Raw genomic sequence first — 22,311 nt, forward strand, 5'->3', positions numbered from 1 at the left:
TGATGATGTATGCATGCATGGGTGACCGAAAGGTTCAGAAGAAAAAGAGAAAGAGAAAGAGAAAGGAAAAGAGAAAGATACAGAAACTGTAATCATTCATTCACTCGATCTAACAAACTGATATGTAGTCATCTAGTCATCAGAGCTCAAAAGACATGATGCAATCAAGTCATACAACATCACTATACACTGAATAAAACCATTCGTACTCTATTCTGTACCTCTACTTCATACCCCCAGTTCACTAATACCGGTATCCGCTCTGGCCGTAGCCTTGGTTGTTGTCGTAGCCGTGGCTTTGGCTTCCTCCATAGCTCTGGCCCTGGTTTCCATAGCCCTGGTTTCCGCCGTAGCTCTGGCCTTGACTTCCGTAGCTCTGGCCCTGGCCGTGACCTTGACCTCCATAGCCCTGGTTGCTGCTATACCCTTGACCGTGGCTGCCGCCATGACTGCCACCATGGCCCTGAGAATGGCCGCCATACGACGAATCCTGGTACCCCTGGCTCTGGTGCTGGCTGCTGCTGCCGTATCCATGGCTCGGCTGGTGGCCGTATCCGGGGTTGGAAGAAGACTGGCCGTATCCGGGGTTGGAAGAAGACTGGCCGTATCCGGGGGCGGAAGACTGGCCGTATCCAGGGGCGGAAGACTGGCCGTATCCAGGGGCGGAAGACTGACCGTGTCCCTGGCTTGAAGTCTGGCCGTAGTAGCCTGAGCTGTGCCCATCACCGCCGTATCCGCCGCTGGAGTGGTGGGAGGGCTGCGAGTACTGGTGCGACGACTCGTGGTGCTGGCTGTGGTGCGGTCGGGTGTTTTCATGGTGGGACTGGTGCGGAGGCGGGCTGTGGCGCCGGGGAGGGGTGTGGTGTTGGGGCTGGCTGTGGTGCTGAGGAGGGCTGTGGTGCTTAGGCGGCTTGCTATGGTGCTGCTCAGGCTTGCTATGGTGCTTCTCAGGCTTGTCCTCCTTCTTCGAACCTCCCAGGGATAGACCGGAAAAGACACCGTCTAGCTTCTTTAGCCCCGACAGACCCGGGATGTTGGAGAGCTGCTCGAGTGGGTTGGAGCTGTGCGAGGAGGACGGGCGCTGCTGCTGCTGCTGCTGCTGCTGATGCTGAGGGGGACGGGATTGACCGCCGTGGCTGTGTCCTCCCGCGGCAGCCGCACCGTGACTGTGGGCGCCGTGCGAGTGACCGACCTCGCCGCCGTTGTTCTTTCCGGCCTTGACGCCCTCGGAGCTGAGGATGTCGTTGAGGCTGCGGCCGCGGTCGGGGCGGGAGTGGGCCCAGGATTCGACGGCCTCGAACATGGTGCGGTGGGCTTCGTTGCGCATGTCCCGGGTGGCCGGGTGGTGGAACACCTTCAGGCAGTCTTCGAGCACCTCCTTCTCCGGCACGTCGGGGTGCTGCCAGGCGTAGAGCACGCGGGGAGCCACGTACTTGAGGATCGCGGAGGCGACGTTTCCGGCCGGGTCGTTGAGGATGTTGGAGAAGTGGTCCTTGGACAGCAGCGAGTGGGTGGGGTCGGTGCAGTGCGGGTCGGTCCAGGGCTCGAACTGGTGTTTGCCCGAGGCGTCGATCACGCCGGACGAGCCGGACTGCAGAGACTTGGACGCGGTGTTGATGATGGGGCGGATGAACGGGGCCAGCAGGGACATGACGAAGACGGTCACTGTCTCGGAGATCTTCTCCACCAGCGACTCGAGGCCCGGGATCTTCTCGATGACCGAGTTCAGCTTCCGGACGACGTTGTCTCTGAACTGCAGGATCGGGTAGATCTGCTCGATGGTCTTGGCCGGATCGATATCCGTCACCGGACTCGGTTTGCCGGCGGAAGGCTCGGGACGGTCAGACGCCCGGGAGCTCTTATCCTGGTCGCCCGCAAAGTTCTTGGCCAGCCCGCGAGCGGCGCTGTAACCCGCGTTGGGCTTGCCGCGCTTGTTCGAAGATTCCTGTTCCTCCGAGCGACGCTTGAGGTTCTCCGCCTCGGTGACCAGGTCCTTGGTCCCCGGGATCTTGCCCAGGAGGCCGGTCAGCGAATCGAGCGACGAGCCGGACGAGTTCGACTGAGCATCTCCGAGGGCGATGTCCATCTCGTTGACCTCGGACTGCGTGAAGTGGTCGTTGGCCTCTCCCAGCACGGAGTGGAAGAAGTCCACCATGCCGAAGGTGCCCGTCACGAGGGGAAAGACCTTGTGGCCGTGGAGGTTGATCTGGGTGCGCGCCCCGGTGTGGGCGAAGACATTGTGGAAGCCCATCTCGCGGAGGGCGAGCTCGCAGTAGTTGGTGTGGGCGGCGAAATCCTCGAGGGTATGGAGACCCTGGCCGAGGCATCGCAAGGCCTCACAGAGGTCCTCCTCGTTTCCTTTGCCACCGGAGCCGTGGGTGTAGGTCCTGCCGTAGTGGATACTGCGCGCCAGACTGTACTTGATGTAGGCCGTACTGGTGGCCCAGTCGCCGCGTTCGTTGGCGATATAGTTCTTCATGCCGGTGTGGGGGTCGATATCCAGTTCAGCCTGACGGATGGGGCCGCGCAGTCTTTTGTCGAATACGCGAGCGTCCTCGTTATCGGCGTAGTCTTTGGGGTTGCTAAAACAGCATTATCAGTAAAAGGGAGACATCGTAGGAGATGTAAGAAAAAGGGAAACCAACTCAATATGTTCCTCAGGACGATAAACCCCCAGTCTCTCCCCAGTAACCTCAAACTCAGCAGTCGCCAAGCCGAACGTCATAAACGAGAGGATCCAGACGAGAACGCGGATGGTATCAGCAGGAAGACTCTTAAGGGTGCCGACATCCATCGCCTGGGAACTAAACCGAGCCACGGTTAGCATCGCACATCAGCCCAAAATGATATATACGGTGATACATACTAATCCCGCAACCAGTTCCCAAAATAAACACGCTTAATCATAGTCGAAGTCCACTTGTGACCCGTGATGAAAGCGACAGTCTTGAGCATATCTTCGATGTCGCCATGGCGCCAGTTCTTGCCTTCGACGGCGGAGATGGAGGCGATGTCTGTTTACTTGTTAGCGATGGCTGGATAAGGGTGGGTAAAGATGGAGGAGACGTACTTCCAGCGCCAAAGGCGTCAACTTGCGAGGGGAGGAGGACGAGCAGGACGCTCAGGATGAGTAGGGCGTTGATGCCCAGATGGGAGGAAGCCATGGTTTACTGTCTGATGGCGATCGATCGACGATATGGGAGATGAAAGATGCAGCCAAGACTGTTGGGAGAGAGAGCTGTAGGAGAAAGAAAGCTGAGCTGCCACGTCGGACGGGTCTTTTTGTTCGTCAGGCGTGCTTTGATCGTATGCAGGCGTCCGCGGAGGGGCAGTTGGAGGGGTGATTGGGTGCGGTCGGGTTCGCGTTGTCCGACCGGAAGTAAGTAGAAGGATACCGAGCAGGGAGCTAATGTAGAGAAGGATGGAAGGATGAAGAGGAGAAAGGAGAGGCAGGATAGGTGCCTTGTCGTGAAAAACCGACCGATCTGCGACAGAGCCAAGAGAGAGCAAGCTGCGATGATTTCAGAGCCCCACTTGTTGGTGGGGACTGGCCCTGGGTAATATGTGGGCAAGCTCAGCTGAGAGGCTGAGGAGTGAGGAGTAGGGGTGAGGAGGAGAAGTGAGCGTGAGGAGTGAGGTCACTGGTGGATTCAGGAAGCAGGATGTCAGATTAGGCAGAGGGGATACTGTATAGACTGATGAAGTTATATGATAGTATATCGTATATAGTATAGTAGTATCTATAGTAGTATCACGTTGATATGATATAACCTCAGGCACGGTATCTATTTTTAACCATCCAACCGTACATACCAATACCATACCATATCATACAGCACGACAATACAATACGATTATCTAACAAAAACAACCCCGCCTCCACCGCGGGGTAAATCGTGCCGACAGTACGGAGTGCTCTGTTTTCACGAGAATAACCGTAGGGCCTAGTAACTGGGTGGTAACTACAGTACGACTCATGACTCGGAATAACGTCGCAGTCGATCATGTAAGGTAGCATTGATAGATCGATATACAACATTGTGGGAGACGATGCCACGTGGGTATCATACTTGACTGTTTACTAGGTAGTATTTGTTTATTTAGCTTTACCTTGTCGTATATAATCATGCCACTCCACCACCCCGACCTATCTATCAATCAACACCACAATCCCTCCCAACGAACCACCCCAAAGAAATACACCCTTCTCAAATAAAGAGAGAAGAACAGAAGAAAGAAAACAAGATGACCACCCACCTCGCCTCTCTCCAACGCGACGGCTACGTCCTCATCCCCTCCCTCCTCACCCCAGAAGAAACCGCCCACCTCCGCACCGTCGCCACAAAAATCACCGAGCAAGCCCGCACCGGAACCTGGCCCTACTTCCGCACCGTGCCCAAGCAATTCCCCCCCTGGCCATCCACCCCGCCCCCGGCCTCCGAAGGCGGCATCTGGGGCGTGCAGCACCTGCTGCACCCGGACATGCCAGGGCGGGCCGATTTCGCGCGGTTGTATTTCTCGGATAAAGTCCTCTCCGTCGTGGAGGAACTAGTGGGGCTGGATGGCGCGAAGAAAGCAGGTCAGCAGGAAGGGGAAGGGAGGGAAAAGCTAGTCATGGAGCTGTTTAATCTACTGGTCGCGCCGGAGACGCGCGATTTCGAGCTGCGGTGGCACCGCGATGACGTCCCTGAGACGGCGACCCCTCACGAAGAACTGCGGATGCTGGAGGCGAAGAGTCCCGGGGGGAAGCAGTCGCACGCGCAGTATAATCTGGCGCTGTGCGAGGACGCGTCGCTGGTGGTTGTGCCGGGGTCGCATCGGCGGGTGCGGACGGAGGTTGAGCGGGCGGCGGGGCCGTATGAGGCGCATTTGCCGGGGCAGGTGGTTGTGGGGCTGAAGCCTGGGGATGCGGTGTTTTATGATAGTAATATTTTGCATCGCGGGGTTTATAGGGGGAAGGGGGAGGGGGCGGAGGAGTCGCGGTTGACGTTGCATGGGAGTGTGGGGTTGGTGGAGGGGAATGGGGATGATGATAAGGGGGGGGATGGCAAGGTGAGGGCGACGGCTGTTTTGCAGCATGGGGTTGGGGCGTGGATTCAGCGGGATGATGCGGCGTTTGGGATTGGGGGGCGGGCGGAGGGGATGAGGGCGAATTTGATGGCTATGGGGTCGGGGGAGGGGGTGGGGTATTCTCTCCAGGGGTAGATATAGCCCGTTGGTTTTCTCCAGTGTAGTTGATTAGGATATGTATAAATGTTTTGAATGCTTTTGTTCTATTTTCTAGGGTATTGACTGACTCGATGGAATGAACCATCGATATATACCAGATATACCAATACCAATACCAATATACCAAATTGTCGTCATATCGTCACTCGTAACCAGAATAACTCAGCTATCACCCATCCAAAGGCCGTTGCCCATACACGTAGTGGTATAAGACATAAGTATGGTACGACGCATTGAGCAGCTCCCCCCGCACCTTGTCCACGTATTCCTGGGATTGTTCAAAGGTGTACCCCCTGACCCGCGTGAACAGCGCCAACGTGTAGGGCTCGACGGCTTCCCAGAGGGTGCACTTGCCCACCCGTCCGATCTCCTTTAACCGGGGACTCTTTGGCCAGGAGCCTACCGGGCACTGTATCGACATTAGCTGGTGCTCCGCCATACAATCGGGGGCAAGAAGAAGGCACCTTATAAACATCGTCCGTCACGTTGACAAACCCAGCATCCTGCATCCACTCCGCCACATGCGACGCCACGTTCATGTGTTTCCCAAACTGGCGGCTACTCTGGTCCAATTTCTGCTGCCAATCCAGCAGCATGGTCGCCTGCTCGTGGGTACCGTCGTCGGAACGAACCCACGTCTCATACTCCTGGAGCTCGAGCCAGCCGCCGGGCTTGAGATGCTGGTACGCCTGACGCAGCAGCAGCTGCCAGTCGGCGATGCCGCCGCCGAGACTGCGGGCGTGGATGTAGTCAAAGGCCTCGTCGGGGGTGAAGGTCCAGTCGCTCTCTGCGTCGTCGACGTGGAAGGTGCAGTTGGGCGGGGCCCAGTTGGGCTGGATGGGACTGAGGTCGGTGCCGATGACGTCGGCGCGGGGGAAGTCCTCTGCGATCTCGAGGGCCCAGGCGCCGGTGCCGGTGCCGATGTCGAGGATGCGGCGGGGTTCGCGCAGGGCGCGAATGGGGGCGCGGTAGAGGTCGCCGCCGGTGATGAGCTTGAAGAGATGGTGCATGAGGGCTAGACGGTCCTGCTCTTCCTCGTCGTTGGGGATGGGGTATTGGCCGTGGCGGTAGGCGTGGTACCGACGGCCATTTTCGTAGCAGTAGTCTCTCACGGAAGAGGAGAGGGAGAGGTTGGAGTTGGCGATGGACTGGGCATCGCAGAGGGAGTCTTCATCACTGGTCTGGTAGGATTAGCCTCTGCACTTCATAGAAGCCGATGGATAGATAAAAAGACGTACATCAATCTGAATGGGTTCGTAGAGGTTCGGTTGCGGCATAGTCTAAAAAGCGGGACGAGTGGGGAAGACGGGTGGATCGATGATGAAGAAGGGAGGAGAATACGGGATATAGGGGTAGGGAGATACAAAATATAGGAGGAAGAAGGAGGAAAGAGAGGAAAAGGAAGAAGAAGAATAAGATGAAGAAATTATACGGGAGGAGGGGAGAGAGTTAAATAGAGAAATCAATAGCCAGACCGGGAGTCTGGATACTGGTCCGCGGAAAGTTTAAGTAAAGTTAAATTAGTTAACAGAAGAAAGAAGTTAGAAAGCGAGAAGAAAGAGAAGAGGAGAGGAGAGAAAGAAAAGGAACAGGCTAAAGGAGAGACGGAGTAGCTAGCAAGTAGGAAAGCATCCAGACCCGCAGGGATAAGAGGGATCCGACCCGGGGGAGAGGACGTTGGGTCTTCTGTTGTGTTTTCCTGGGATTTTGAATCATGTTCGGTTTTCCTTCTGGCGGTGTGAGCCACAGCTTCGGGTCTTCACGAGTTGGTCCGTGCCTGTCTGTTTACCTGCCTGTATCATATCATTCATTGATTTCTTATTATTATAGAAGAGAGATATATATGTATATATGTATATATGTATACATATATATATATTATTTCCTCTCAATATTTATCTAACATATCGAAATACATACCATACACATCCCAATCCCCAGCAATCCCGAATCCAAATCCCAATCCCACCAAACTAACCCAACCCAGTAAGCAGTAAGCAGAACCTTCCTCCCAACACTACTACTAGTACTGTACTAGTACTCTGCAGGAAGAATGACAGCCTGATTTGTCAGGTGAGGGGGTGCCAAGTATTCCTTTATTCTTCTTTATTTCCTCAAATTCCTACTTTCTTCTAAGTTCTCCCTTCTTTCTCATAATCCTATCATTTTAACCTTATTACTGAATTAATATACCCCCAAGCAACAATCTGCCTTACCCTTCAAGTCAAAAAAAAAAAAAAAACCAAATATAGGTAGTATGTGCTGGCAACTGATTAATCCCCCCTCATGCAATGTACATGCACAATAGAATTACCCCACTATCCGTACCGGCTCTCGGGACGGGCCTTCCGGTTTGTGCGGAACGTTATTTATTCATCAACTTGGGTACATAACTTATTATCCGAAGGCATCTTTATACCCCTCTATCCATCCTTACCTACATACCTTGAGTTACTGCCTATTATTACTACTACGCTACTATTTACGTGGCTATTGCTTTGATGTTGACTTACTATTTACTTGTAGATATCATAGATCATATGTTAAATGATCCAGAGAATGATTGATGATACGTATTCAACAATAGAGTAAGATAAGTAAATAAAGAATGGTCATTACATTCGTCATGTCTATCTACTAATTCTCCCTATCTACCTACCTATCTACTCCCCACTAACCACTCCGTGGCCAGTAGCCTAGCCCAAACTCTGCAACTTCTCCCGCTCCGACCCCGACAACGCCGCAAACAACTCCCCAAACTCCGCCTGCGTACTCGCATGTCGGAAGAAGTCTCCCAAAAACGCCTGCGTCTCGTCGTCGCGCTTGCGCACCCCAAACACGCTCTCCGTACCGCCCTCCCCAAACGCCATCAGCTCCTGCTTCGTCACCCCCAATCCCAGATCCAGCACGTCGTTCGGGAGGTCCTCCCACTCGTCGTCGTCGTCGTCTTCGTCGCTGCCCGCTTCGTCGAGGGCGGCGGCCGCGGCGGCGTCGTCGATCTCCTTGTTGCCGGAGGCGGCGGCGAGCTCTTCGACGAGGACTTTGATAATCTTGAGAGGCGCGGATACCGTCGTGTAGCGGTCCGGGTTGTTGCGTGCTTGCGACCGGGTTTTGATGCGGCCGGTGTCTTGGATGATCAGGTCGCCTTTGACTTGCACTTGGGAGAGGCGCGGATCGCCGAGGTTGTAGAGCGTGGCGAGAGCGATGATGTTTTGCTTGATTTCGTCGTAGCCGGCGAAGTTGACCGAGTTCTCGAGCCATTTGCTGACCACTATGGGTAGGCCGCTCTGGCCGCCGATGTCGACCTGAGCCAGGAAGTCGACCACCTCGCGCGCGCTGATGAGTGTCAGTCGCGCGAATACCAGGATCAGACTCTGGATGAACGGCGCCTGTTCCGCCGTGGCGAGCCGCTGGGCGACTGCCTGGAGGAGCTGCGGGAGGTATGGGCCTAGCCGTTCCGATCCAGCGCGTTCCACCAGCTCGGCGGCCAGCTGGCCCACCTCTGTGGCGGCGTTGTCGTCGACGGACGGTCCCAGCAGACGGTCGATGATCATCAGTACGATCTCCGTCGCCTCCTTTCCGCTCTGGGGATCGTGCCACGTGACGAATTGGCTGAAGTCGTGCGAGAGCATGTGTCGGACAGCCTCCGTGGCCGGGCGGATCAGCTCCCCGTCCGTCGAATGCAGCAGCAGCCGGGTCAGCTTCGGCATCACCGTCCCGACGAACCCGGCCGGAAGAGGCTCCAGGGCCCGTTCCGTCAGCGCCCGCAACAGGTCCGCCGCGAAGTTCGTCAGCGCGTGTTCCTCGGTCAGGTTGCCCACGTCGATCGCTCCCGTCACGGAGGGGAGCACCTTTTCGCAGAGACCGACAAAGGCGTCGGGGCCCTGCTCCGAGATGTTTTCGACAATGTCCTCAAACGCCTCCGTGACGATCATCGTCAGCTGGAAGTTCGTCGGTCCATTGCTCGCGATGTTGAAAAGTACGTCGATCGCCGCCGAGGACAAGACCACGCTAGGGTTGACCATAATCGTGTCCCGGAGCGTCTCCGCGAGGGTGACCTTGAGATCGTCGCTGTCCCTCGGGTCGCTGAGATCGTGCGCGGAGATAAACTCCGACAAGGCGGAGATCACCGAGATCTGCAGGGGGATGGTGGTATGCGAGGGAAGCGAAGGCATGAGATCTTGCAAGGCTCGGATGCAGGACACCTTGACCACCTCCGACGGATCATCCACAATGGCTTTCAGAACGGCCTCCAGGTACGAGATGGCAGTCGCCTGGAATGCCTCTCCCGCGACTTGCGCCAAAACTCCGGCCACGAGGTAGCCACGGGCCCGTAGCAGCTCCTGCTCTTGCTGGATGGCATATTGGATCAGGTTGCTGAACCCGTTGGCCAACTCGATGGGGATATGCTGTTCCACCTCGTTGAAATCCCTCAGCAGCTGGTTGAGAGTGAACAGAGCCGACTCGCGGGACTTCCACCTGCAAGAGAATTACCGTCAGTGGTGTTAAAAAGGAAAGGAATGTAAGGGGGCTTACGATGAAGACGAGTCAGCGAAGACCCGGTTCAGATAAGCCAGTAGTCCTTCAACGGCAGTAGTCTTGAGCCACTCGCCAAGTTTGATAACCAGGTCCCCGCTACACGTGCGAGGGGTACAGTTGGCCGTCACCGAAGTCTCTTCCGCAAGGAAAAGGTTGACATCGAAATCCCAGAGCCCTTCTTCCTCGGTAGTGATATGACTGTAGGAGCCCGCCAACTGCAGGATTTCAGGCAACCAGCCGGAGGTGGCAGCAGCCTGTTCGGCATTTTGCAATTGCTGCAGCAGCTCTGCCTTTACCGGCGGCGCTTTCAACAGCGTCTGGATTAGATCCAGTTCCTCCAACACCAAAAAGTCCAACGTGTAGGGAAGCCCGTCCACATCTTCCAAACGGCCTTGTCTCTCGTCGTTGATGTAGAATTCGTGATAGGTGGGCTGCAGGTTGGATAGTTCGGTCCAGATGGTCGCAAAGTAGACGGGGCTCTGGTTCGTCAACAGACCGGGGAAGACCATACGGATTTTCATCAATGTCTGAGGGTGAAAAAAGTGGTTAGTCAAGGGAGTATGACTGGGGAATCTGTGGGGGAAATACCCTAGCCACTTGAAGCTTCAATCCAATGACCCCACGCCACTGGGAAGCAATCTCAGTCTCCTTGGGTTCCTCCTCCTCGGTAGGCGGCTGCGGCAACGGGGCCTTGAGGGTAGAGACGAAGAAAGGCGACCAGCCGGCCAACACCTCATCCATGAACTGTTTAACCTGCACCTTGTGCTGCTCGAGCACCATCTCCAGGGTATCAAAGCATGAACGGAAGACGGCGACCGCCAACGCGCGCAACATGGGCTTCCTCGACTCGTTGGTCGCAACATGGAACAAACTAGAGACCAGGTCGCGGGCGACATTGAAAAATTGCTCCTCATTGAAGCCAGTATCCACCAAATCCCAGAGAACCTTCAACGCGCCGTGCAGGGCCCCAGCCGAGCAGTTGACATCATTGATAATCTGCAGCAGAGCCGGAAGCAGCTCAGGCCAGTGTTCAGGGAAGTCCGCGCTCGCGACCTTGCTGACAGCATAGCTGGCAGAGGATTTGATCTTGCGATCGGCTGTCTCAGCCGTGGTGGCTAGCGCCAGCAGGGAGGCGCGAATCTGCGCTTTATTGACGTCGTTGACGAGGATGGAGCCCTTGAATTCATCGAGGTTCGGAGACCATGCGGCTGCGATGAAGGTGCGGAGGACGGAGAGGGCGGATTGCCTGAGGTTGACGGGGACGGTTCCGTGGGAGGCGATCGCGAGGAGGGAGAGGGGGAAGCTCTCGTTGGAGTACAGGCGGAGGAGGTTGAGTTCGGCGGCTTTTCTGGTATCCGCGGCGGGGGACTGGGTGTCCGCAAGTAGCGATAGTAGCTCTTGCTCCATGGTTGTAGACCTTGGGCTGGTATTAGGTGATATCAGACTGGTTTGAAGGTTCGACTCGTAATTCGGGTGGGTGAATGGAATTAATTAAAACTCAAGACGAGGGGGAGAGCTCGTTCGGGTCAGGGCAAGGAAAATAGTCAATGGCCTCAAATTGAGTTTTCACGCTCTTTCTATGCGTTTACCTCTGATGAAGACGCCAAAAAGAAAAAAAATAATATGACGGGCTCTAATCAAGAAGCATCACCGCGTCTCGTTCGCGTTCGTGGAGGAGAGAGAGGGGCAGTACGGCAGATATGGGTGTGCAGAGAGGAAAGAGAAGGCGGTGAGTATGGTCTGGTTGGGTATTCATGGCTGTATTCAATATTTTGATTACGGAGTACTCACTATAGAGGAATAATACGAGCAGTCCTATCGGAACCAGTTCTCCCCACTCAAAACCACGGATAATGGATTATGAGACATGGTTATGATGGTCTCCCTGACTTTTCTCACATTCATACAATATCCACCAACTAGTTACCTAGACGAGAGGGAACGTCTACCTGTACTGTAGTTATAGCACTACGTAGTACTCTGTAGGTACTCGGTACTGGTAGATACTAGGTACTGGTAGGTACCAGGTAGAGAGTAGGACTGCCTGATGCATTGGGTGTCTATAGGTCTCGGCATCGAAAGTGGTCACAACCCAAAACCGTCCGCCGACTCGCCGAAGGATCATGTAATGGGTATTACACACCAGAGTCAAGAAAGATCAACTAGCGTGATTGATGAGATGCAGAGGGTGGTCCGCCGAGATTATTGACCATGCAGTACTTTTGCCGCTGTGCGCTGATATCATCGCCGGACCATGGGTTTGTATACAGTATGAGTATACAGTATGACTATGTATTAAGGTACCACACAACTGTGTGTAACTCTACCCTAGTTGTAGGTATTTATTGGTAATTTATGAATCTGATAAAAGACAGTATACTTTGTCAATATATATCAAAAGAAACGAAGACAAGAAGAATGACCATAATGAGCAAGAAACAAGAAGAAGAAGAAATCAGAGAATCAGAATAAAAATGATCAGCAGTGGCGGACCAGGATGTCGAGTTGGAAGGACGAGGAGATACGTAACGGATCACTTTGCAAGGTGATCATGGTGGGGCGATGGGAAGAAATCTATTTGAGGAGGTCCTTCACTAGTCGGATTATTGAGGGGCGGAAGAGGGGGAGGAGGGGCTTGTATTTGGTACTGTATGGTCACGTACTGAGTGATCGTTAGTCTCAGGTACCATACAGCAATTAACTAACTTGAAGGATAATATTAATGACATCCAACTCTTAATTCGAGGGAGGTAAGAAAGAAGCTCTTTGGACTGTTTCTTTTAGGCTTTTTTTTTACATTTTATACCTTGACCATTATTGATATTATCCTATGATTGTATAATTATGTTCCTTATTATTTCCCCTCGGAAAAAAAAAAGGGATCCTTCTATCCGGGATCCCCCTTCATTCCGATGCTCCATCAGATGAGACAGATACCTATTAAGGCTGAAGACTAAAGCCATCGAGAAATCAACTAGAAGACATATGATGCAACTGATCCGGGTTGGTCGTTTGAAGATTTGTCCCTTGTAATCCCTATATAATTTCCACGGGATTACCCACCACCACACCGAGTTTAGTCCCTCCATCTCAAACCCCATTAGCGTCTGGGTGCCTGATCACTGCTAGGGCATGTATCTATCTGAGCCTTAGCAGATATTTAGTAGGTAGGTAGTAGCCAGTCGACTAGTGGAGGGGGACGATTCGGGTTTCACACTTCAATCCATAGTGGTGAGATGATCGGCCGTCACACCCGTCTACAATCATCATCATTTCTCAGTTCTCTGGCAGCAGTGTCTGGTGGAGACCGCTAGGATGGATATGAGAGGTGAGTTGAAGCAATTTGTTAGTTAATCGGTAAGAACCGCCTTGGTGGTATTACCGTATTGTATCTTTTACATCGGCCTTCCTTTCTTTTCCTTCTTCATCATTCTCACTATGATAACGGTTATTATCATGAATATTACTACTGTTGATTTCTGTCCAAGCGCTGAATTGTATAGATTGTATAATCTGTTATTGTTCATTGATTATACCTCATATCTTTGGAAATGTTAAATGAGGTTAAATAATACAGACTCCACCATGACCACACGTGACAGACGGGTATCGTGACCTTGACTTGACTCTTTCGCCCCGTCCACTTTCCCCTCATAGTCTTTCTTTTTCTTTCTCTCTCTCTCTCTCTCTCTCTCTCTCTCTCTCTCTCTCTCTCTGTCTCTGCATTTGTTGTTGTCGTACTGTTTGACTGTGACTGTTTGACTCCCTCTCTCGCTTTGGGACTTTGAAATTTCTTTATACCCTCCCTTCCCTCCTCCCCTCCCAATCATCTCCCCACTGGTTAATCCCTCCTCTCCCAAAACGGATTAGGAACCAAGTTATAAATATAAAAATAAAACAATAAAAAAGGGGGAGGAAACAAGAAAGGTAAATTCAATACTATATTCTGATATATATTGTTTGATTTTTACAATTCAGGAAAAAACCATCATATATATATTTCCCTGGTATATATCAAAAGAAAAGGGTCCCAAGAAACAAAACCTCCGAGGGAGAAGAGGGACCAAAAGAACAGAAGAAAAAGAAGAAGAAAAATACCTAAAAAAGGAAATCCAGACAGGAAGAAAAAAAAAAAAAAAAAAAAAAAAAAGGGCCAATTTGATCATCAACAAACCAAACCAAGTGACTTGACTGACCATTATCCAACTCAGGTCTTTTTTCTCTCTTTAATCTCTATCCCAGATCTTTTTCCCTCTCGGATTGTCACGATCTCTACGAAATAATCATTCCCATGCTTGGAGGTTCGCATGTTTGAGACTTGTCCACCCACCGTATGTTCCCTTTGAAGTTCCTTACTCCATCCCCTCCTCTCTCCCTCTCTCTCTTCGTCCCGACGGCTTCTCTCCACCGACTACTCCCTGACCCTCTTTCTCTTTCCCTTTCGCCTTACACTTCCTCCTCTCTTTCTCTCCATCTTCCACCAAGTCATTGATTTGATTCTGGTGTCTATTCCCCTTTCCCTGAACCCTCCTCATTCGAAAACCCCCCAGATTCCTTCTTCCTCCCGGTTCTCTTCTTATCTCTCGCTAAACCTTCTTCCCCCCACCCCCATTTTCCAACCTGAGGCTTCATTCGGCTCTCTTCCGGGAAAAGAAGTGATTTGACTGTTCTATTTCCATCCTCCCCTCTCCATATTTTTTTTTCTCCCACTTTCTTCTCCTTCAACCCACTCCCCACCCCCTCCTCTCTCTCTCTCTCTCTCTTTCTCTCTCTCTTCTCCCTACCCCTCCTCCAAACACTGTCGCTACCACAAGTCTATCCATTCCAACCAAACAAACAAAAAAAAAAATATTATCTTCTACCAACGGGTTAGAAAAAAAAAACACATCAACATATACAGAAGGAAGAGAGAGAAACAAGTCGGGAAAACAAAAAAGAAGACATTCAAAAACATCAGACATCATCTTCCATGCGTGCAAAGCAAAGCCGTTGTTGACCCCTCGTCTCGAAAAAGGCAGAGCGATGATTAGCCTCAGGGTGGAACAGCACTCAGATTCTCCGAAATCCCGTCCAGACCTTCTCCCCCGTGGAAACGACGACGCCCGATTCTACGACGGCAATGCCGATTGCCAGTGAGAGCACCACCGTCGATTCCTTCACTACCACCATGACCACATTTTCCTCCCCGGTCACCGCACCTCGATCGATGCCCACCAACCAGTCGGCATTGGCGGCATCCTTCACCAGTTTCCTCACCGTCTCCATCCACCAGATCCTCTTCCTCCGCTCGGTCTACCCGCGCGCCACCTTCTTACCCGTCCGGGCCTACAACTATCCCGTCCGACAGTCCCGTCACCCCAAGGTGTGTGACTACATCAACGACGCCTCCATCGCCGTCGATGCCGAGATCCTCAAGGGCTCCATCACCGCCGTCAGCATCATCATCTCCTCCCTGCGCACGAACCAACCCCTCGAACGATATGCCTTCGACCTGTCCGGCTTCCCTCGCGTCCCCGCGGGCGAGGTGAACACCACCTTTGACGACCGGCGGGAGGATCCCTCCAACAAGACCGGCGTCCCCGTCCCCGACCGAGGGGCCACCCCGACCCCCGACCTCGAAGCCCAGTTTCGCGCCTGCCTGGCCCGATTGGCCTCCGCCTGCGCCCGCCTGACCCCGTTGCCCCGAGATGACGAGTTCAGCTTCACCGTCTGCATCGAAGTCCAGGAAGACGCCCTCCCCCCGGCGGGTACCACCACGGAAGAGCAGACGTGGATTGTGGCCGAACCGGGCAAGGTGCACCTGCGGTCCTGTACCGCGCCATACTCCGTCTCGAAGTTGAAGAACGGCGAGCCCCAACCACCTCCCCCCACAGTGTCCAACGGTCGGGCCAAAACGGTGCCTGTACGACGCGTAGAAGCCGGGGAGCTTCGTTTGGAACTGTGGGTGGAAGAGGCACGACAGAAATTTAATGAGCCGGTGGATTCGGAACATCCGCCATGACCGCGATCATTCTGCATCCATCGATTTGAATCTTTGATTTTTTGTTGTTTGTCTAGTTTGGTTTACTCAAACATCGTTGCTGCCTCTCGTCTTTTTTTTCCCCCTTTTTCTCCTTTCCTCTTTTTTTATTTCTCTTTCCATTTCGATATCTTTTTTTTTTTTTTTTTTTATTCCGACCTTTGATCTCCTTGATTTAGCGTGACCAATGATCGAACATACATGATGGATGAGGGAATTAGGAATTGTCGTCCGAATCAGCGGCGCAAATATATAAAATGGGGAGCGGACGATTTTTGGGATTCGCATGGCATTACATAGATCTGGTTCATATCTTTCCTTTTCCTTGGATCTTTTTTTCATGTTTTTTACCTCCCCATCTTTCCCCCCCCTTCTTTTCTTGTCACGTTCCTTTTTCCGACTTGGCTCTTATTACCTTTTTTTTCTCCCTTTCACCGTCCTTTTTCTTTCCATCTTTCCTTTCCACCCGCTTTTCTCTCCAATCTCCCTCCATTTTTTTTTTATTACTATCGGACCATTCCATTTTCATACCATTTCATATTGTATTTCTCGTCTCTTTTGTTGAGCTCCATCCATGAACCTAGCAAATTCAACCATCTAGCACTAGCTACAAGATCGCCAGATCTGTCGTCAATGGCCCATCGAGTGGATACGAGCCTACTTTCCGTAATTGATACATGTCTATTTCATACTATAGTGGCATATGACGCTATCGACGTGTATGTTCCAACTGCTTTGGCAATCTAAGTGCATCCGGGATTGGTCGTGTGAGGGGTGAAAAACGGAGCACCATCCGTGTATCCAAAAGTATTTGATACACGTTCTCTGGAGTGGAAGAAGATACAGATGACGATGGAGCAGAAATCCTAGTCCACCCCGCAATCTGGTTTGGTTTTGCGGGGAGACCGCAGAAACCGAAAGTGGCCGAACGGCAACTCTAGCCGGGGTCGTGTCGTGTCGCAGCCGCCAGACTACATATAGTCATCACTGAAGCCCCATGGGGGGGTGGTTCAGAATGAGGGGAAATGAAAGATAGACTTGTTCACTGCACCGAGTTGATGCACGTCACGTGGATAAATAGATAAATAGATAAATAGATAGATAGATAGATAAACAAATAAATAGATCAATAGATCAATAGATACCCGAGCTGGATTGAACCATCCCCCTCATGGAATGAACTCAGGTACTTGGGGTTACGCATGTGAGTGTTGTTTTCTGGGTGTATGTTGCTGTGGTATAGTTTTGTCTTGCCTTGTCTGTCTGTAAGTCTGTAAGTCTATATAGGAAGGTAGTGATGTCATACGTTGTGCTATTGCGGTGTCGTTGCTGCGCGTGTGAGACATCCTCATAATCCCATGGTTACGAGGGTTGGATGAATCCAGAAACAGATTTTCGATGATACCTAGTATACAAAATAAGGTAATCTTTCGAGACCACCTTCACTTATCTAGGGTACTATGGCCAATGGCTTATTTACTATACTAGACCGTACAGTGACTTGTTTGATTATCCGACTCTCGAGACGTTACCTTCCCGTAAGCTCTTGATACCATATTATACTTACTATGTAAGGACCCCCTTGTGCAAAAGTATGTATATGGTAGGTACCTGATGCTTAGTGTTGTAGGCATGTCGCCTCGGTAAGCTGTCATTACCTGAGGGAGGGAGGTAAATATGTATGTACCTATACGAACTTGATTTTCTCGAGCCGCTGAAAAATTTCCCCTTCAGGATGCGGCCGCTTTCATGAGGGCGCTCAGGGGCCTGCTCACTGAGTACTTTCTGTCCCAGGCCAGTGCTCAGTGAGCACTCAGGGCACAGGCATATTCCTGCCATTTCTAGGCGGCTTGAGCAGCGAAATTTGAATAAGAGACTTTTACTCCTTTACCAATACTGCAGCCATTGTATATATAATGAACCTTACTAAATATATCTTCTCTTCACTACTTCCTGCTACTATAAAGTTTCCCAGTCTTACCATCTAAGTTGGGGCACTCACATCAGGTCTTTTTCATGATTAATCTTGTGAGACTGATTGTCCTATTCCATGACATTGATAGACAATTATAGGGCTTCTATTGCCAGAGGTGGGGGTGTAATGTGACAGACTAAATCATGGGCGTTCATTTCTGGTTTGCTCTATCACGCATTAACAGGCAGGGAAAAGATGAATGCAACTGTCCCGCCCATGAGTATCTCCATTAGCTATTAACTGGTGAAATAAGCAGTAATAATCATAGAAAAGTACTAATATACATTTGCGGTTTGAATCTAGTTTCAAAACAAGATCTGTACAAACTTAATACAATATATAGATTTACGAATTTCTCCAAAACGTACCTAATGGACCACGAGGTCCTACCACAACCCCTCCCCTTATCTTGAACAAAGTTGAGAGAACTTTACTTTGACACTCAACGGTGTTGGCATAACTCTGAGATTCATAATTCGGCGGTGTGCTGTTTTCACGGCAGTCATTACAACTTTCTGGATCCGAATGGTATTTACTCTATTAGTCCTAATCTGCAGTGTATACACTAAATAATTTACCCTGCTTGGTTACTGATGCCTTAACCATTGTATTGTTATGCATGTTTTACTAAGAAAATCAAACTGGACGTGACATAATATCATAGAGAGAATTCATCTAGCTAAACTTACAAGTACGCTGTTTACGCCGGAGTACTAATCTGATCGATACTGAAGTTTTGCACTTTTCCTCCCCACATTATAATAAGTTCCTGGCAATTTATGCACGGGTCTCGGACTGATGCCCTGACCTTAGCTCTTTCATACTCTTTGGCTCTCGTCTTATCCCTTCTCAAAGCGAGACCATGTACCGAGCCGGGGTCACGGTTATCACTAGTTCATTAGCTTTCGCAGTAAGTCAAGAAAGGATATTGCGAGATATACCGAAGTAATCTTATGAATGGAATCGTTTCTGCGCAATTCCCGTACCAAATACCTCTACCAGCTCGTGTTTGGGGACAATCGTACATCGAATATCCCCTTCCACGCATGGTGTCATCGTTAATGAGGTTCCACCTACTCTCCCTAACTACACTTCCCCAGGTGCCGGTGTCGGAGGGGTTGTGTCTGGTCTTGTAGCCGGCACATGAAGCCCCTAGGAAGAAGTTGCCTTTTCCTTCTCCACGATCAACCCACGTACAGTTGACCATTATTGGCCAGGGTTTACACAAAGCACTACACCACATATCAAACATTCCCACCAGCGGTAAATAGAAGTTGCTTGCGGTAGCAGAAATTGGCGCTGCTTTTATGGACAGGAAGGCCCCAAGAAGGTCAAACAGTCCCGAAAACGGGACATCCTTGTATATGACAGGGTCAATGATGAATTTCGAGGTCGGTTCAAGGCTGACAGCCCATTCTGGATTGAGAATGCGCTTCGTTGGTTGGTAAGGCTCCATGTGTGGCCCTGCGAAGGAGGTTCCATCGGGCGGACTATCATTCATAATTATCAGCCAAAGGATCCGATCAGTCAGTCCAGATGTGTTCTTTCCTACCAGAGCTTATAAACTTCGTGAACTAGTTTTTGAATTGCTGGTCTCTCATCGTAATCAATGTCATACAAGTGTGGATTCATGACCACATGGCGCATAAATGATAGTATCTACATATTGTTGGTGTAAGCATGTTCTTTGAGATAAGGCATATATTGTGCAGTACCGACCTTCGACTTCTCCCAGCTGTACGCGTCCTTAATTACCAGAACATCATTGAATCCATTGAGAACCTCTTCTGGCGGCATTTTGGAGGGGTCTTTCCCATCCGACGAGAGCAACAAGGATGAAGTAGACACGCTCTTCGACAGATAGGTTTCCAGCAAATTGCTTGACAGAAATTCCGGAGATGGTGGACAGAAATTGAGGGAGTGGAAGACGTTAGGGACTTGAAGATAGAAATTTGCTCGTTCATATCTTCAACCTAAGGCAGAAATTCCCTTAAACGGGCACCCCGTCAGAAGCGGGCTATGTAAAGTATTGATATAAGATACGATTCAGTTATGTCGTTATTTGAACCTAACGAGCAAGCTCGCCGACTTGATCTAAGGGCCTTTTGTTTAGTCCACCTTGTCCTCCATACCCCAGAACATCAGCGATCTCACGGATATCCTGAGTGACTATCTCGTAGATTTCATCATTCATCTCATCCCACAGATAGAACTTATTACCAGACAGAAAGATCTGTGTCAGGCCGTCGTCATCCTCCATAATCGGTTGTCCTGGACCAAGACCGTAAGCGTGCGCGACAGTCTGACCTCTTGCGTTGGTATCCTCCCAGTCTGCGTAGAAGTCATCGGCGCGATCTGTGGTCCAGCCAGGAGGAACAGTGAACTTTGGAGGAGGTATTCACATCAGTAACTTAACCTATCAACATGATTAGGGGATACCCTCACCACGGGAATACTGGACATCTTAGTGGGTGGCTTGGCGGAGCAGTCCTCAGTCAAACACAGGGTCTTCGGCAGGCTCTTGGGCTAAGGATATTTGAGCGACATAACCTTGGAGGATTCGATGCCGTGCAATACTCACTGATAGTGGAATAAGGCTCTTAGTTGTTGGAGGCATGATAGTAGTGATGATTGGTGTGGAGATACTTAGTGGAAGCTTGGTAGAGACCCACATGATCATCTACAAAGTACAGTGAGAGGTAAAAAGTATTTAGAACACCCGAGTAAGATTGGTTCAAATAGACCGCCTACTCAAAGTGCCAAATTCTGCCGGGCAGAAACCTCCAAAATCCACTAAAATCAATGCTTTGTATACCAATTCTCTGCTTCAATGACTGCCTTCACATGATGAGGCATGGTTTTCTATAGATTCTCATTGCTTCAGAAAACGCGACGCGTTGAATTACTTTAGTTTGGATATCTATAATAAATATAGTGGGCAGTCAAACCGCGGCATGCTAGCCCCTTTTCAGGTATTCTACATACTTTTTACCTCCCACTGTAGATTTCTAGATCATATAATACGTAGTAACGAGTCACGGCCCGATGTCAGACAAATAGGTACTATATATCTAGGCTAACCTGATTAGGCCTAGGATCTCTGCGAGGCAGGGGAATTTCTAATTTCTATGTACTCTGTAGTTAACTATCTGCAGATAGTCTTCATAGTTCCCCATGCCTCTTCCCGATTTGAAGTCATCATTTCATCCCTTTTAGTCGTTTCCTCAGAGGCTTTGACATTATATAACACAGAACAGGTAACTGACATATTAGGGGTTGCCTGGTATAATTCAGGTTCTTACTCTTATCCTACCTGCTCTCACCCCAAGACCATCATCATAAAACCATGATCACACTGCTGATGCGCGCTGACTGACCCGAATCCCTGGGCCCTTCGGCCGTCAGCGTCTCGGAAGGATCCTGGAAACAGTGATAAAATCGAGGATAATGCAACTCTCTCTCTCTCTCTATACAGTCGCCTTGATTGACTTTGAGAGTATTAGATACTATCGATTTTATCAACTGGGTTGATGCGGATTGATATACAACATACACCCATGACAGATACAACAATTCGTTGACGGTTCCAGGCTACAAGACTGATATCATTGAGCTTCCGAGGACAGAAGTGCTGAGTGCTCTATTCTTCAACTTGAGCAGTCTACAATGGAAACTATACGACCATGCTAACAGTGGGGAATGGTCTCTTAGCATGCCGACTTTCTCGGATATTGGAAGCTGGCTAGATGACTGACTATCAAGAAAGCCAGGTAGCTTACCCCTTATGTTAGGGTTGAAGGTAGGCAGCAGCCAATCGGTACTGACAGAACTGTCTCCCATCTGACAAACTACGTTCCTGCGGACCACATTCTATTGGGATCCTGTTACCAGAAATTGAAATGCACACGAGTGTGTATTGACCCAGGCTAGGCGTAGCTAGCTCATCAATCAAGAAGCCGCCCTAACAACTACAGTCTACAGGATCCCTGATATATATTTTATTTATTAATCTAGTAAGATAGAGTAGATTAAATTTTATTAAACTATCCTATAAGTCTAAATTTTTTGATCCTGATCTATCCCGAAGGCAGACCAGGACAGATTTGGATCTGGATCAGAACAGATCATTTTGAGGTCTAGTCTGCAGTAATCAGCCTGAGTGTGCTGTCAACAACAACCTCCTACAACTTGACAACCTCAGGAACAAGGACAACTCCAAATCGACGATAAACGTCATCAGCAATCCGATTGGAGAGGTGCAAAACTTCAATACCACTCGCTTGGCCATGATTCACAAGGACTAGGGCATGCTTAGAGTAAACACTGGCGTCACCCAACTTTCTTCCCTTCCACCCACATTGCTCAATTAACCATCCCACCGGGATCTGATGAGAGCCATCCTTTTCGTGAATGAATACAGGAGGCGCGATGGGCTGTCCTTGTGTGTTCAGCGGTCACTTTACTCAATCGAGCGCTATCTGACTCTTGAAGAAGCTCCCTGCGTTGCCCAATACGTCAGGATCCGGCAGCTTCGTCCGACGGATTGTGG

The 22,311-nt window shown here is 50.6% G+C and overlaps 8 protein-coding genes across 8 annotated transcripts; 2 read left to right on the top strand and 6 right to left on the bottom strand.

The window, feature by feature from the left end:
- Positions 1 to 244: 244 nt before the first annotated feature.
- Positions 245 to 3,164, bottom strand: P168DRAFT_295946 (Het-C-domain-containing protein; the record flags this gene model as incomplete). Its single annotated transcript, XM_024838079.1, has 4 exons — positions 245 to 2,582; positions 2,646 to 2,804; positions 2,867 to 3,014; positions 3,071 to 3,164. The coding sequence occupies 4 exons, from the start codon at positions 3,162 to 3,164 to the stop codon at positions 245 to 247; spliced, it is 2,739 nt and encodes a 912-aa protein (XP_024694090.1).
- A 789-nt stretch (positions 3,165 to 3,953) lies between these two features.
- Positions 3,954 to 5,205, top strand: P168DRAFT_266041 (phytanoyl-CoA dioxygenase family protein; the record flags this gene model as incomplete). The annotated part of the gene is made up of 1 exon (XM_024834943.1): positions 3,954 to 5,205. Exon 1 carries the CDS (start codon positions 4,246 to 4,248, stop codon positions 5,203 to 5,205), a length of 960 nt encoding a protein of 319 aa, XP_024694091.1. The 5' UTR covers positions 3,954 to 4,245.
- A 127-nt stretch (positions 5,206 to 5,332) lies between these two features.
- On the bottom strand, positions 5,333 to 6,754 carry P168DRAFT_250199 (class I SAM-dependent methyltransferase). The gene is made up of 3 exons (XM_024834205.1): positions 6,468 to 6,754; positions 5,694 to 6,410; positions 5,333 to 5,638 (listed from the first exon to the last, which is right to left on the bottom strand). Exons 1-3 carry the CDS (start codon positions 6,504 to 6,506, stop codon positions 5,399 to 5,401), a joined length of 996 nt encoding a protein of 331 aa, XP_024694092.1. The 5' UTR covers positions 6,507 to 6,754; the 3' UTR covers positions 5,333 to 5,398.
- Positions 6,755 to 7,843: 1,089 nt separating this feature from the next.
- P168DRAFT_303291 (putative importin beta-5 subunit) lies at positions 7,844 to 11,414 on the bottom strand. The gene is made up of 3 exons (XM_024838736.1): positions 10,357 to 11,414; positions 9,766 to 10,295; positions 7,844 to 9,708 (listed from the first exon to the last, which is right to left on the bottom strand). Exons 1-3 carry the CDS (start codon positions 11,173 to 11,175, stop codon positions 7,926 to 7,928), a joined length of 3,132 nt encoding a protein of 1,043 aa, XP_024694093.1. The 5' UTR covers positions 11,176 to 11,414; the 3' UTR covers positions 7,844 to 7,925.
- A 1,106-nt stretch (positions 11,415 to 12,520) lies between these two features.
- Positions 12,521 to 13,007, bottom strand: P168DRAFT_125689 (uncharacterized protein). The gene has a single exon (XM_024832642.1). The coding sequence runs from the start codon at positions 12,867 to 12,869 to the stop codon at positions 12,597 to 12,599; it is 273 nt and encodes a 90-aa protein (XP_024694094.1). The 5' UTR covers positions 12,870 to 13,007; the 3' UTR covers positions 12,521 to 12,596.
- A 1,928-nt stretch (positions 13,008 to 14,935) lies between these two features.
- Positions 14,936 to 15,769, top strand: P168DRAFT_233303 (putative mitotic spindle checkpoint protein (Mad2B); the record flags this gene model as incomplete). Its single annotated transcript, XM_024833360.1, has 1 exon — positions 14,936 to 15,769. The coding sequence occupies one exon, from the start codon at positions 14,936 to 14,938 to the stop codon at positions 15,767 to 15,769; it is 834 nt and encodes a 277-aa protein (XP_024694095.1).
- Positions 15,770 to 17,991: 2,222 nt separating this feature from the next.
- Positions 17,992 to 19,559, bottom strand: P168DRAFT_280430 (uncharacterized protein; the record flags this gene model as incomplete). The annotated part of the gene is made up of 8 exons (XM_024835867.1): positions 17,992 to 18,002; positions 18,047 to 18,079; positions 18,131 to 18,277; positions 18,341 to 18,359; positions 18,452 to 18,458; positions 18,749 to 19,252; positions 19,315 to 19,421; positions 19,482 to 19,559. The coding sequence occupies 8 exons, from the start codon at positions 19,557 to 19,559 to the stop codon at positions 17,992 to 17,994; spliced, it is 906 nt and encodes a 301-aa protein (XP_024694096.1).
- A 224-nt stretch (positions 19,560 to 19,783) lies between these two features.
- On the bottom strand, positions 19,784 to 20,433 carry P168DRAFT_303293 (uncharacterized protein). The gene is made up of 3 exons (XM_024838737.1): positions 20,344 to 20,433; positions 20,208 to 20,288; positions 19,784 to 20,145 (listed from the first exon to the last, which is right to left on the bottom strand). Exons 1-3 carry the CDS (start codon positions 20,377 to 20,379, stop codon positions 19,831 to 19,833), a joined length of 432 nt encoding a protein of 143 aa, XP_024694097.1. The 5' UTR covers positions 20,380 to 20,433; the 3' UTR covers positions 19,784 to 19,830.
- Between the last annotated feature and the right edge of the window lie 1,878 nt (positions 20,434 to 22,311).

Source organism: Aspergillus campestris (assembly GCF_002847485.1).
Source record: "Aspergillus campestris IBT 28561 chromosome Unknown P168scaffold_4, whole genome shotgun sequence".
NCBI lineage: Eukaryota > Fungi > Ascomycota > Eurotiomycetes > Eurotiales > Aspergillaceae > Aspergillus > Aspergillus campestris.

Bases quoted from the DNA above. Each gene is read 5' to 3' on its own strand.
- P168DRAFT_250199 (XM_024834205.1), bottom strand. From the start codon at position 6,506: ATGCCGCAACCGAACCTCTACGAACCCATTCAGATTGAT. The intron at 6,411-6,467 runs GTACGTCTTTTT...TAATCCTACCAG, and splicing joins ACGAACCCATTCAGATTGAT to ACCAGTGATGAAGACTCCCT. The intron at 5,639-5,693 runs GTGCCTTCTTCT...ATGTCGATACAG, and splicing joins TGACGGACGATGTTTATAAG to TGCCCGGTAGGCTCCTGGCC.
- P168DRAFT_303291 (XM_024838736.1), bottom strand. From the start codon at position 11,175: ATGGAGCAAGAGCTACTATCGCTACTTGCGGACACCCAGTCCCCCGCC. The intron at 10,296-10,356 runs GTATTTCCCCCA...TTTCACCCTCAG, and splicing joins TGAAGCTTCAAGTGGCTAGG to ACATTGATGAAAATCCGTAT. The intron at 9,709-9,765 runs GTAAGCCCCCTT...ATTCTCTTGCAG, and splicing joins TTCGCTGACTCGTCTTCATC to GTGGAAGTCCCGCGAGTCGG.
- P168DRAFT_125689 (XM_024832642.1), bottom strand. From the start codon at position 12,869: ATGGGGTTTGAGATGGAGGGACTAAACTCGGTGTGGTGGTGGGTAATC.
- P168DRAFT_303293 (XM_024838737.1), bottom strand. From the start codon at position 20,379: ATGCCTCCAACAACTAAGAGCCTTATTCCACTATCA. The intron at 20,289-20,343 runs GTGAGTATTGCA...AAATATCCTTAG, and splicing joins AGAGCCTTATTCCACTATCA to CCCAAGAGCCTGCCGAAGAC. The intron at 20,146-20,207 runs GTGAGGGTATCC...CCTCCTCCAAAG, and splicing joins AGATGTCCAGTATTCCCGTG to TTCACTGTTCCTCCTGGCTG.